Genomic DNA, 14,176 nt, shown 5'->3' with positions numbered 1-14,176 from the left:
TGAGTTCACATTGATACCTTTAATTCTAATCTAATACTACAAGACTGTTCTGGCTTTCCTCTCTTCCATATTTATATCTCCATTCTCTGAGAATAAGAAACTGGCTTCTATTATCATCATGGCCATATAAATGGCCAATCTTCTGATCCAGCTATGCTGCTGTCCTGTAGTGTGTTGGCTCCAACCCTTTGCTGTAGCCGGCTTGTCTGCTCCGCTCTAGTGGGTGCCATCCTCAGGCTTGGGCCCTGATCGCCGCATTGGACCTGCCTGCCCACCCTCCTCTGATGCTGTCCTCACACTGGGGCCACAACTCCTTATTAGACCTCTCTTCTTTGTGCAATCCATCTTGTTTGGGCCTACCTAATAGCTTTCTGATGAAAGAAGAAAGGAAGGAAGATGATAAATTTTTTTAAATAAGAGGATGAAAAAACTATAATATCTTTTTAAAACAAGTTTTCTTACAACTTTTTAACTTCTTGGTATAGGAAATCTGTTCTTTTTAAAGACGGTAGCAATGAGAAATATATTCTCCTTAACACACGTGAAATGATTTTCACTACATGGACTTGCACACAAATTAATTATGGTAATGAACAATTAACTAGATTATTGGTTCTGTGAGAGCAGGAACTATGTTCTATACTTCATTAAAAATGTCTTATACAACACTCTAGCAGGTCACAGGCATTCCATAAATACTTCTTGAATTAAGTCCCTCTCGTTCATAAAGAAATCATATCAAATTAAGGAAATTCATTAACAAAATAATTAGTCCTAACTATAGGATATAAGATACACGTTTAAGGGTCAATTTTTCAGTATTATAGCTATTCTGCAAAGTTGGGTTGGTAGCTTTTCAATCCTTCCTGAAGACAGTGATTCTTGAGATGTTTATGAGGCCATTACCCTAATTGCTAAACTTAATACATAATCATACAATTATTAATCATAAATTATACTTACATCAAAAGTTCCACCAATCTTCGACAGACTCCAGAATCAATGACTGCTTGAATTTTATCATTGGGTCCATCAGAGAGATAAGAAAGGGCCCAACACACATCTGCTAATACATCTGGGTCACTGCTAAACAACAATCGTGACAGGACACTTAAGCAAGGTGAAACCTGGAAGGGAAGAAAGAGCCAATATTTAAAATTTTCTTCTATCTAAAACCAAGTTTCTTTAGGAAAATATGGAATTCATTTCAAAACAAAAATTTAATGCTACAAAAATACCAAAGAAATTAAAACAGTCTATTTTAATATTATGATCAGATATATGAACATGAATTGATTCCTATTATCTTATACTGAATAAAGTATGTAGTAATTTAAAGTTTTTTAAAAAATAATGAAATATGTATTTAGGATCCTCTGTCTATTTCTAAACCATATACACACATCTCCAAAAAAGGCATAGCAAAACTGAGAGAAGCCAAAATATTTCAGTTAAATGTTTAATATAATGATCATGGAATATGATCTAACTTAAAAGAACCTCACTTTACTTATTATATGTACCTTACTGGAAATAAATCTAATAATCATTTGATGACTGAAGGTATAGAAAATATAAAAAGAAATCTGAAGGGTTTTTAAATGGAAGTCACTAATAAACTGTACTTCCTCTTAATGTATTGAAACCCTAAATCTTCAATTAAAAAAATATACATATGACAATAAAGATTTTTAATCCCTCCGGCATTAACACTATAATTAATTAGTTGTGAGGGGAGTAAGTCACTTCACCTCTCTGAGACTCAGTTTCCAAATCTGTGAAACAAAGAGGGCTGAATTAGATAAAGTCTATGATCTTCCCTGTCTCAAATCAGACAGACCTAGGTTCAATCACTACTCACTAGTTGTGAGACCTTGGGCAAATTACCTAACATCTCTAAATCCCAATTTCTTCATTTCATAAAACAGGGATAACATGGTACTGTTAAATCAGTAAGCACGCACATGGCATCTTAGAACGGTGCCTGGCATATAGTAAGCACTCAGATGTTGGCTCTTTTTATTGCCATGATCAGTATTGATTCTACATTTCTTAGTTTTTTTTAAAATCAGCAACCAAACATATCCCTTAGTCTCTCTCCTCAGATAAGAGCTCTATGTTAAATGTTAGATATGCTACAAATAAAAAGTGATGTCTTATGTCTAACATTCTAGATAAATTTTCTCTTTACCTCTATTTTAAAGATTGCCCGTATATAAACTATAATCTTCTGAAAATACTTATCTTCTCTCCTGGGCCCTTCCTGTAAGGATGACTCTAGGGTCCAGGAATAGAAATCAGTTGTCTCACAAAGTAGATGTGTTCATCCATAAGTTAGTAAATAGAATCTGCACAACTGGAACCTTCCCTAAAAATCATGCCTCCACCCTTGCCAACTATCTCCTCCTCCTTGAACACAGAAATGTGAAAATCAGTTTTTTAAAGCAAATATAAAGTTTTGAGCAAAAAAAAAAAAAAAATCAGTGTAGTTGATACATATCTTTTTACTGATTTAAAAAAATAATGTACTACAGATTTCTAGTTTTAAGAGAGCAAAATAAAAATACTTCTGCCCCCACTGTCTTCTGAAAACAAGGAAAAGAAGAAATAGAAATACAAATCTCATCTTTGAGGAGACCAGTAGACATTTATAATCCTGCACACAATATATGAAGATGAAGGCGAATAAAGGGAGATAATCTGACTTAGGTAATTTATCCTCCAACCATCACCCTAAAGCGCCTTAGGAATCCGAGGTACCAGGTATTACAGAAGGCAGGGAAGAGGCGTGGTGCTAAAATAGAAGGAAAGATTAAAAATCTAAATGAGAAGCAGGTTAGACTCTGGGTCCCTACCACACAGGTAGGTGTCTAACATTCTCAATGCTACCAAAGACTAGAGGTTTATTTTAAGGAGAAACTGAACAACAAAAAGTAAACTACAGAAACTGAACTTTCAGGTATCAGGCATAGGAAAAGCTGAAATGAAGCACCGGAGTCAAAACTAGAGAGATTAAGTAAAAGTTCACATCTTGATTGATGAAAACCTCTAGCCCTCTTCCAATGCCCAGCTCCCAGAGCTCCAGGAGTATTACCTACTCCATACCTCACCCCAATCTACCCGCCTTCCAGCAGGAAACTGGAAAACCTGTCTCTGGAGAAACAGAACAGTCTCAGAAAACATAATGAAATTTGGAGTTCCTCAAACAAAATATGGTTTTGCTGCCCAATTACTCTACAACAAAGCCCAGGAGATGATGAGCATATACACCCACCTACACACATCTTCCTATCAGTTTTTCAGCCTGCCTCCTAAGTATGTCCAGAATGCCAGATGTATGAGAATCTCCAGCAGGAAAAAGACTAAGACAAACAAACCATAAACAAAACAAAAACGTACAAAGAAATAGAGACACCAGAAAAAAGAAAACTTCAAAAAAATTATCAATCCTCAGAGAGATAAGACAATTTGCTGAGTCTATAAAAGAACAGAATTCTATATAAAGGTGAGCAATCAGAGAACAAGAAAAATGATTCTGGAAAATATAAAAATATGATTGTGGAAATGAAAATTTCAAAAATAATTGAATGAGGGCCGGCCCCGTGGCTTAGCGGTTAAGTGTGCGCACTCAGCTACTGGCGGCCCGGGTTCGGATCCCAGGTGCGCACCGACGTACCGCTTCTCCGGCTGTGTTGAGGCAGTGTCCCACATGGAGCCACCAGAAGGATGTACAACTATGACATACAACTATCTACTGGGGCTTTGGGGAGAAAAAAGGAAAAAAGGAGGAAGATTGGCAACAGATGTTAGCTCAGGGCCTATCTTCCTCAAAAAAATAAATAAAAAAAAAAAGAAAATTTACCTAACAAAAGTCTTAAGCCCTGTTAATGTGACATTACACTGTAAGTTTGGAATACATAAGTAAACGAGAGACAAGGATCCTAACTCTAAGGAGTTTATATTTTAGTGGAAGAAAGATATTTTAAAAATAGTAATAAACAGAAAAACATACTATGTTAAAAGGTGATGAGGAAAATTAGAGTAAAGTGTGGGGCTCAGTGGCTGGGGGTAGTGACAGATTATATTATTAAATATAGCAGTCAGAATAGAGGTCACAGAAAAGCTGACTTCTAAGCAAGCACTTAAAGAGATGAAGGAATCAGGTAGATATTAAGTAGTGTTGTAGGGCAATGGTTCTCAAAGTATGGTCTGTGGACCCCTGGGGGATTGCTGAAACCTTTAGGTGGTCTCTGATGCCAAAACTATTTTCATAATTATACTAACACATAATTGGTCTTTTTCATTTTGTTGACATTTGCAATGAAGGTAAAAAAGCAACAGCAGGTAAAACTATTAGCAATTTAGCACAAATCAAGGCAGTAGTACCAAAACGTGCTATAGATCTTTGTATTCTTTACCTCCACACATCTGCAGTTAAACGGGAGGAAGGAAGCCAGTTTCATTTAAGAATTTCCTTGAGGAAGCAGTAAAAATTACTAATTTTATTAAATCTCAACTCTTAAATATGTCTTTTGAATATATTGCGAGATGAAATGTGAGATATGCACAAAGCTCTTCTGCATACCAAAGTATGATGGTGGACTCCAAGAAAAGCATTTGTTTGAGTTGCAAGCTGAATTAGCCATTTTTTCCCCATGGAACACTATTTTTACTTGAAAGAGTGACTTTTTTTTTTTTTTTTTTTTTGGTGAGGAAGACCAGCCCTGAGCTAACATCTGATACCAATCCTCCTGTTTTTTGCTGAGGAAGACTGGCCCTGGGCTTACATCTGTGCCTATCTTCCTCTACTTTATACGGGACACCACCACAGCATGGCTTAACAAGCGGTGCGTCGGTGCGCACCCAGGATCCAAACCAGCAAACCCCGGGCCGCCGCAGCAGAGCACGTGTACTTAACCGAGTGCACCACTGGGTCGGCCCCTTGAAAGTTTGACTTTTAATCTTTATTCAGTCTTAGATATTTAGCAGACATTTTATTTTTTTAGAAAATAAACAAAATGAGCCTATCACATCAAGGAAAATAGTTGAAATACTTGTTGCCAATGATAAATTTTGAGATTCCAAACAAAAATAAGAATTTTAGAAAATCTGTATCCACCATTGTTAAGTCTGACAGCTTCCTGATACTGGTGGTGATATTGTGATTTTTCAAAAATATTGTATAATGAAATGTGTCAACTTTTGGGACAGCTGCATAATTCAGTGAGGATATTTTCCAAACGACCAGTGTATGATGCTACAAAAATCATGCATGAGAAAAAGATCCATTCAAAGTGCAAGAAAGACCAATGGATTTTAATGTAAGAGCATACAAAAGGTTCAATGATATGTTTTCAGATTCCTTAATGCAACCAACCTTTAAAAAACTACCACCTAAATTTTGGAGTAGTATCAAAGAATATATATGATTATCTGAAAAGACTTCATCTACTTCCACTAAAACAACATATCACAACAGATTGAATGCAGAATCAGAAATCAGAATCCAGCTGTCTCCAGATATTAAAGAGATCTGCAAAAATGTAAATCAATACTATTCTTCTCACAAAAATTTTCTTGTTTTGAAAAACATTTCTCATAAAAATGTTACTTAACATGTAACAGGTTTGTTATTGTTATTTTTATTTTTTTCCAAAGATTCGCTCTGAGCTAACATCTGCCAATCTTCCTCTCTTTTTTTTTTTAATTATCTCCCCAAAGCCCCTGTACATATTGTATATTCTAGTCGTAAGTCCTTCTAGTTCTTCTGTGTGAGCCGCCACTACAGCGTGGCTACTGACAGATACGTGGTGTGATTCCATGCCCAGGAAGTAAACCCAAGCCACCAAAACGGAGTGTGCTGAACTTGAACCCACTAGGCCATCAGGGCTGGCTCTATTGTTATTTTTAAATGAATAAATATTTAAAATTTTTCTCAGCTTTAATTTCTAATATAGTAAATATCACTAGATATAAACCACATAAACAAAAACTTTGGGTCATCATAATTTTTAAGCGTGGAAAGAGGTCCTGAGACCAAAAATTTTGAGAACCACTGCTCTAGGCAGAAGGAACAACTAGAGCAAAGGCAAGAGCGTGCTTTGTGAATTTGAGGAACAGCAGAGGCCAGTGTGGCTGGAGTGAAATGAGATGGAAAAAAGTAGGAGATGAATAAGAGATAACAAAAGGGCCAAATGATGAAAATTCTTGTAGGATATTTAACAATTTTATCTTTTACTCTGAATAAAATATAGGTAGCCATTGCAGGGTTCTGAACAGAGATGTGGTATGAACCAACATTTTAGCAGGATCATCCTGGCTGCTACCTTGGGAATAGAAAATGATGAGTGAGCAGAGAGAGAGGCAAGATTTGTTAGCCTCCTGACAAATAACCCAGGTGACAGAGAGATGGTAGCATGGTCCAAGTGGTATCAAGGGAGGTGATTTATTTCCTTCCTTAGTATGCTATTTTTAAAAATTCAAAACCCATAGAAAATTTGCAAAAAACAAAAAGTACAAAGAACACCCAAATGCTACTCACCTAGATTCACCAGTTAACATTTTGTTACATTTGCGCTGTCTCTCCACATTCATATATATATATATATATATATATATATATATATATATATATATATATTTAAAAACAAATTTCTACTGGCCTATTTGAGAACCAACTACAGACATCATTATGATACTTCACTCCTAAATACTTCAGCATATATCTCCTAAGAAAAACGGCATTCTTCTACATTCTTTTATCACAATATAATTATCACAACCAGGGAATTTTACACTGATGAAATACTATTATCTAAGGTATAAAGCAAATTCAAATTTTTTAAGCTAAAACTTAATTTTGATTCATGATCTAATCAATAATTAAACATTGCATTTATTTGTTATGTCTCAGTGTCTTTTTAAAAAATCAGGTTTATTGAGGTATAAATTACATACAGTAAAATTAACTCTTTTCAGGTGTACAGTTTTGTGTTTTTTTCCTGTCAGGAAGATCAGCCCTGAGCTAACATCCATGCCAATCCTCCTCCACTTTATGTGGGACACTGCCACAGCATGGCCTGACAAGCGGGGCGTTGGTGTGCGCCTGGGATCCGAACCTGGGCCGCCAGCAGCTGAGCATGCGCACTTAACAGCTACGCCACGGGGCCAGCCCATCAGGTGTACAAGTTTTAACGAGAGTATTGACAAATGTATACAGTTGTAAGGCTACAACTCAATCAAGATACAGACTATTTCTATCACCCTGAAAAGTTCTCTTCTGCCCCTTTATAATCAATTCCTTCCCCTCAGGCAATCACCAATCTGGTTTTTTGTTTCTCAAGTTTTGTCTTTTCCAAAATATTGGAATCAATGTCTTTTCCAAAAAATGGAATCATACAAGGTGCATCATTTGCACGTGGCTTCTTTCATTTAGCTTAATGTTTGTGAGATTCATTCATGTTGTTGCCCGTATCAGTAGTTTGTTCCTTTTATTGTTGAGTTGTATTCCATCATATGAATGAACCATAATCTGTTTATCCATACACCAATAGATGTACATTTGGGCTGTTTCCAATTTTTAGTGATTATGAATAAAGCTGCCATAAACATTTACATATAGGTCTTTTTGTAGACATACTATTTCATATTTCTTGGGTAAGTGCCGTATTGCCAGAAATTATAGGAAGAAACTGCCTGTTAACAGTGTCTATACCATTTTACATTCCGATTAGAATATATAAGAGTTTCAGTTGCTCTGCATCTTGTCAGCACTTGGTATTGTCAGTTTTTCAGATTCTAACCATTCTAATAGGTGTGTATCTTTACTGCTTTTTAATCTTGAATAGTTCCCAGCCTATCTGTGGTCTTTCATAACACTGATATTTTTAAAGAGACCAGGACATTTATTTTGTAGAATATCCCTCAATCTTGATTTGTCTTGTTGTTTCCTCATTACTAAGTTCAGGTTAAACATTTCTGGCAGCTGTCTTACATAGGTAATGATGTGTTCCTTTTAGTCACATCACATTTGAAGGCACATGTCAGTTTTCCCTTTATTAGTGATGTCAAGTTTAATCACGTAAGGTTAAGGTGGTTGGTGTCTGCTGGAATTCTCAACAGCAAATATAATTCCCTCCTAACTCCTGTGTAATTAATAGATACTCTGTAGGGTGATATTTTTAGATTATGTGAATATCCAGTTCCCTAATAATCTTTCACCTGAAGGTTTTAGAACTCATTGATGATTTTTGCCTAAATCAATTACTGTGGTGGTTGTCTTTTCTAATAGTCCTTCTACATGTATAAGTTGGTATTTTTCTGTAAAAAAGAGCTTCCCTTTTTCCATTTTAATTTTAGTAATAGGAAAGACCTGTGTATTATTTTTTTGCCCAATCTGTTAAAAATCTTTCCTTTCTTTTCAAAATATTCATTTTGATCCTCAAATAGTACCAAATTTGGCTAGAGGGATCCCTACTTGAATATATTTCAGAAGTAGAGACAAAAGAATTTTCTGATGGAGTGGATGAAGACTGTGAGATAAAAGAAGGCGAAAAATTATAAAAGTTTTTCATCTGAGTAATGGAAGATAGAAGTGCCACTAACTGACACAGGAAAGACTGCTGGCAGAGCAGGATTTGGGGGGAAAAGAACAGGAGTTATGTTTTAGATATGTTGAGTATAAGATGCCTATTAGATATCCAAATAAAGATGCTGAGTTTGGAGCTCAGAAGATCTGAGCCAAACATTGAAATTTGAAAGTTGCTGGCATGTGGATGATATTTAAAGTCACAGAATGGATGAAATGAACAAGAAAGTAAGTGTAAATAAAGACAAGAAAAAGCTGAACCATACACTTTGTACTGTCAACTTTAGGAGGTAAAAGAGAAGAGGCAGAACTAACAAATGAAATTGAAAAGGAGCAGTCACTGAGGTAGAAGGAAACCAAGAGAGTATAGTGGCCTGAAATCCAAGTGAAAAAAGGTTGTATCGGTGGAAAGAGTGATCAGTTGTGTCACTTGCAGGCAACACACCAGGTAACATGAAGACTGAGAAATGACCACTGTACTTTAGCAAGTCAAGTAAGATGAGGTCTAACCATTGACCCCTGAACTTCACAATGTGGAGACATTTGTGTCCTTGATGAAGGCAGTTTCAGTGCAGTGACTGAGGGAAAATCCTGATTGGAGTGGATTCAAGAAACAATGCAAGGAGAGAAAAAGTAGACAATGCAAACAGAGATAAATAAGTAGTCTTGCTGTAAAATGGAGCAAAGAAATGGGGTGGTGGTTAACAAAGAAACTGATAGGAGCCCCCAGGCATTAAGAAAAGATTTAACGAGGAAGAAATAATGGCATATTTTTATAGGAATGAGAATGATGTAGGAGAGAAGAAAATAATTGTTAATGTTGGAGAGAGAAAAGGAAATTGCTGGAGTGATGACTCTGAACAGAGAAGACAGAAAATTATGCAGCATAGAAGCAGATGAATTAAGTTTATAGAGCAGCATGGGAAAAATAACCAACAATGACAAAAAGTATAATAAATAGGTACACATGATGACAGGATGGTAAATGTGGTGACAGTTACCTACGCAAGTTCACTTTTGAGTGCTTCAATTTTCTCAGTGAAGTAGGAAGCAAGGTCATAAGCTGAGAGTAAGGATGAAGGAGAAGGAAGTAGAGGTAAGAGGACAGAAGAGAAAATAAGAAACAGTCTCCCAATCGATATTCCTTTTTTTGCCAGCTATTAAATAATGTCTATTAACCAATATTATAAATATGAATTCGCCTGAAATCCAGATTACAACACGACTTTTCAAAATCTGTGTAACTTCTCTAAGTCCTTAATGTTCCATGAGATGTTTCACAAAGTTAATCACTTTAAAACAAAAGCCTAGAAAAATGTGGTTTAGACTATCACATAAGTATATAATTTATAAATTTATAAATTTCAGTATCTTTCAAATAATCAAATTCTCCAGGAAAACATACTAGATAAATATCAAAGGTATTATCATCAATATGAGAAAAACTTTTAAAAAATGAATTATTTATAGAAAGTGCTTGTTATTACAAAATTTTTCACTGCCTGCCTATGGGTAAAGAACTCGTAAAAACCATGTAATATAATTAAAACAAAAAGATCTCAAAATGTAAATATTTACTCAAATTCTAACAACACCTTATTGGTAAGACAATAGAACTAGATTGGGAATTTATTAATAACCTATTCTTCTAGCAGCAGAGTATTAGTAGATGAGGAAAAAGATATTCTAACAGATAAAAAGTACAGTGAGAAGGTACAAGCCACTCTGGACTAGTTACTATTCCAATTTTGTAACTAACAATGGACCAAGATGAATTACCTTAATCTTCTGGGGGGCTTCAATTTCCTATAAATGAAAAGAACTAGACCAGAAGATTGTTAAAGTCAACTCTAAGATACATAAACATCTAGTGACAGTGGTTGCCTCTGAGGACAGGAATTCATGGGGACTGGGGATAAGAGGAGAAGACAAACTTTCTTTTCACTGTATATCCTTTGATTTTATATATGTGCAAATACTTATTTATCTAGTCAATAAAGAAAATAATTACAAAAAAAAGAATAAAGTCCCTTCAATCTCTAAAAATCTATTATAAGGAGACTTAAAAGTTTAAGTAGACAGATTCCTTAATTTGTTTATTTTACTCATACCTTACTGAAGTTTGGAGGAGGGTTTTTGCCTCTACATAAATTTGAGAGGGCCCATACAGCATTTCTGGTTGTTGTAAGTCTGTTTGAATTTGTTAATAACCTGCCAAGAAAAAAAAAAAAGGAATTGTCACTTTACATTCATTTTTCCTCTTTAGCTATTTTCTACCATAATATAAAAATTCTCAATATATTTTATAAGGCAGTCAAACTGATCTGGCAAAACAGGAAAAAAAGTTTTTAAAATTCATTATATTTCCAGAAACAAAAATAAACATATCACAGCTCTATTTTTAAAATTTTGATTCTATAATAAGGATGAATTCTTAAAAGACATAAAAACATGTTCAAAATAAAGGGTGTCATGGGAAATTGACTTACTTATTTCTATATACTTTAAAAAGAGTATTAGATTACTTTTGCTTTGACCATAAAAAGAATACATTATACAAATTCAGGAAGAAAGGAATCGGTCAAATTGAATGAAAATAAGTTGTTGAGAAGGGAAATTGTTTTCTTTTGGACAGATTGCTTGTCTTAGTATGTCTGACCTGCAACCTGCTAGAAGTATAGAGAACTTAGGTTTAAAAAAAAAAATCTCGGTTCTGGAGTGATATCAGCAAAAACGGTAGAGAAGGGAACTCTGGGTCTATCCTTCCCCAGAAATATCAAAAAAAACATGCAAACCCTGTCAGAATCAACTTGATTGGAACTCTCAAAGATAGTCAAAAGTTTACAGTAACCAAGAAAACTTTTAACCAGGAAAAGTCTGAAACACGGTAGGATAGCTTTAGGTATTTTAACTTATCCTTGCCCAGCCCCCTCCCCAGTCTAGCAGCAGACAGGAAGACAACAGCCTGAGTTCCCACTGTGAGTTTTTGGTTCCAAAGGAAGCAAAAGAGTTTCTGTTTCTAAGGAATTGTGTGTGTTTGTTTTGACCTGCCTGGGGGCTCCCTGAAGGACTGATGCAAGGGGCTTGCCTTTGTTTTGCTTAACTGGGAACTCTCTCAGGGTGGAGAAGTAACTACATAAAGAATGTTCCTCAAAAATATTGAAAGGCAAATGAACAAGGTACTGAAACCTAGAGCAAAGGATATAGTTGAGGCAAACAATAGACACGCTCAAAGCCCAGGTGGAAAAGCTGGGGAATGAAATACTTTGGGGAATAAAGGATTTGAAAAGTTCTCACATATACCAGACAATCTAGAAGGCCACACAGATGCCCAGGGAAAAGTGCATACTCAGAAAAAACTTGACAAGACTGTAAGCTTTCACTCTAGCTGACCTTTAGGCTCAATGCAAGCAGTAAGCGAAGGCTAAGTCATAGTTGCTGGTCTTGTTAAGCACTGAAAGAATGGCCCAACCCAAAGCCAACCTGTAAACACCTGGAGAGTTTTTTCTCTTTCTCTCTCTCTTTTTTCTTTTGTTTCCAGACATTTAAGGCAATCTCTGCTGTCAAACCATTAGCTAACCACTAAGTTAAAGGACCAGAGACTTCAGAAACTGCAGATGACAAAGAATACAGGCTTTAGAAAATTCATTCAAAAAAGTTCCTAAACAAACAAACAACTACAACAAGCAGCAACAATAAACCCTGGGGAGAGGGGAGAATCTGATTTCCAAAGTTGCCACATTATAATAATCAAAATGTCCAGTTTTCAATGAGAAATTATAAGGCATGAAAAGAAATAAGAAAGTATGGCCTATTAACAGTAGAAAATATAAATGAAAAGAAACTGTCCTTGAGGAACCACAGACATTGGATTTACTACACAAAGACTTTAAATCCACTGTCTTAAATACGCTTAAAAGAGCTAAAGAACTCATTGACAAAGAATGAAAGGAAATTAGAAGAATGATGTCTCAGCAACTGAAGAATTATCAATAAAAAAATCAAAATGAAAAGGAACTAAATTATAGAGCTTAAAAGTACAATAATTGAAATAAAAAATTTACTAGAGAGGTTCAATAGTAGATTTGAGCAGACGGAAGAAATAATTAGCAAATTTGAAAATAGGTAAATTGAAATTATTGTGTCTGAGGAGGGGAAGGAAAAAGAATGATTAAAAATGAACACAGTCTAAGAGACTTGTGGGACACCATCAAACATACCAAATACACATAATAGGAGTATGAAAAGGAGAGGAGAAAAAAGAGTAGAAAGAATATTTGAAGAAATAATGACTGAAACATCAAATTTGATAAAAGATATGAATCTACACACTTAAGAAGCTAAATGAAATGCAAGTAAGACACTCTCAAAGAGATCCACACCAAGACACAATAATCAAACTATCAAAAGCCAAAGACAAAGAGAGAATCTGAAAGCAGTGAGAGAAGTGACCCATCATGTACAAGGATTCCTCATTAAGATCAGGAGCTGATTTCTCATCAAAAACCATGGAGGACAGAAGGCAACGAGATTACATATTTGAAGTGCCGAAAGAAAAAAAACTGTCAACCAAGAATTTTATACCCAGCAAAACTATCCTTCAAAAATGAAGGCGAAAGTAAAAGATTCCCAGAATAACAAAAGCTGAGGAAATTCATCACTAGTAGATCTGCTTTGTAAGGGTAACTAAAAGGAGTCCTTTAGGCTGAAATAAAAGGATAATAAATAATAACTCAAAACTAGACAAAGAAATAAAGAACACTGCTAAAGATAACTACATAGGTAAATATAAAAGGCAGTATCACTATACTTTGGTTTGTAATGTTTCTTTTTTTCTATATGATTTAAAAGACAAATGCATTATGAATTATAAATCTATGTTAACGAGCACATAATGTATAATGACGTAATTTGTGACAATAACAACTAAAGGGGGTGGGACAGAGGTGTATAGGAATAGAACTTCTGTATATTATTGAAACTATATTGGTATCACAAATTGGATAAGTGGATCACAAAGCAAGTCTGATATATTTAAAAAGACTGAAATCATACAAAGTACCTTCTCTGACCACAATGGAATGAAACTATAAATCACTAATAGAAGAAAAAATGGAAAATTCACAAATATGTGGAAATTAAGTAAACATACTCTTAAATAACCCATGGGTCAAAAAAACTCTCAGGAAAACTAGAAAATACTTTGAAATAAATGAAAAAGAAAACACAATATACTAAAACTTATAGATTTGCTATATTATAAATTAAATTTGAATTAAATTAAATTTGAATTAAATTAAAAAAACAAAGTTGTGTCAGTATATAAAATCTACAGTAGTAAAAAGGTTTACATTTACGAAGAATCAAATGATTTACAATAAAACAAATTAAAACTCAAACAGAATTGATAAAATCATACATTAATAGAAGTTTTATATTTACTTAAGCATTAGCTGAATGTGAATTTCAATGTGAACAACAGATAATCCGTAATCTTTAAAAGCTAATAACAAACTTTTCTCCTTTTGTCCAACTAAAGTGAGAGTATCTGGGAGCTAACTTGACATACTTTATTATCTTTCTCAATTT

General features: G+C 34.7%; 1 protein-coding gene across 1 annotated transcript in view; it reads right to left on the bottom strand.

Annotated features, from left to right (window-relative positions):
- Positions 1-14,176, bottom strand: part of KPNA5 (karyopherin subunit alpha 5) — a 48,018-nt gene that overhangs the window by 16,294 nt on the left and 17,548 nt on the right. The window contains exons 8-9 of the mRNA XM_004422251.3: positions 10,699-10,798; positions 964-1,127 (exon numbers count right to left, since the gene is read on the bottom strand). Of these exons, the coding sequence (XP_004422308.1) occupies positions 964-1,127; positions 10,699-10,798 (264 nt within the window). The remainder of the gene's footprint in view (positions 1-963; positions 1,128-10,698; positions 10,799-14,176) is intronic.

The sequence above is a fragment of the Ceratotherium simum genome, chromosome 19 (assembly GCF_057802395.1).
Source record: "Ceratotherium simum simum isolate JZ-2026a chromosome 19, ASM5780239v1, whole genome shotgun sequence".
Classification (NCBI taxonomy): domain Eukaryota; kingdom Metazoa; phylum Chordata; class Mammalia; order Perissodactyla; family Rhinocerotidae; genus Ceratotherium; species Ceratotherium simum.
This window is presented reverse-complemented; position numbering and strand designations above follow the sequence as displayed.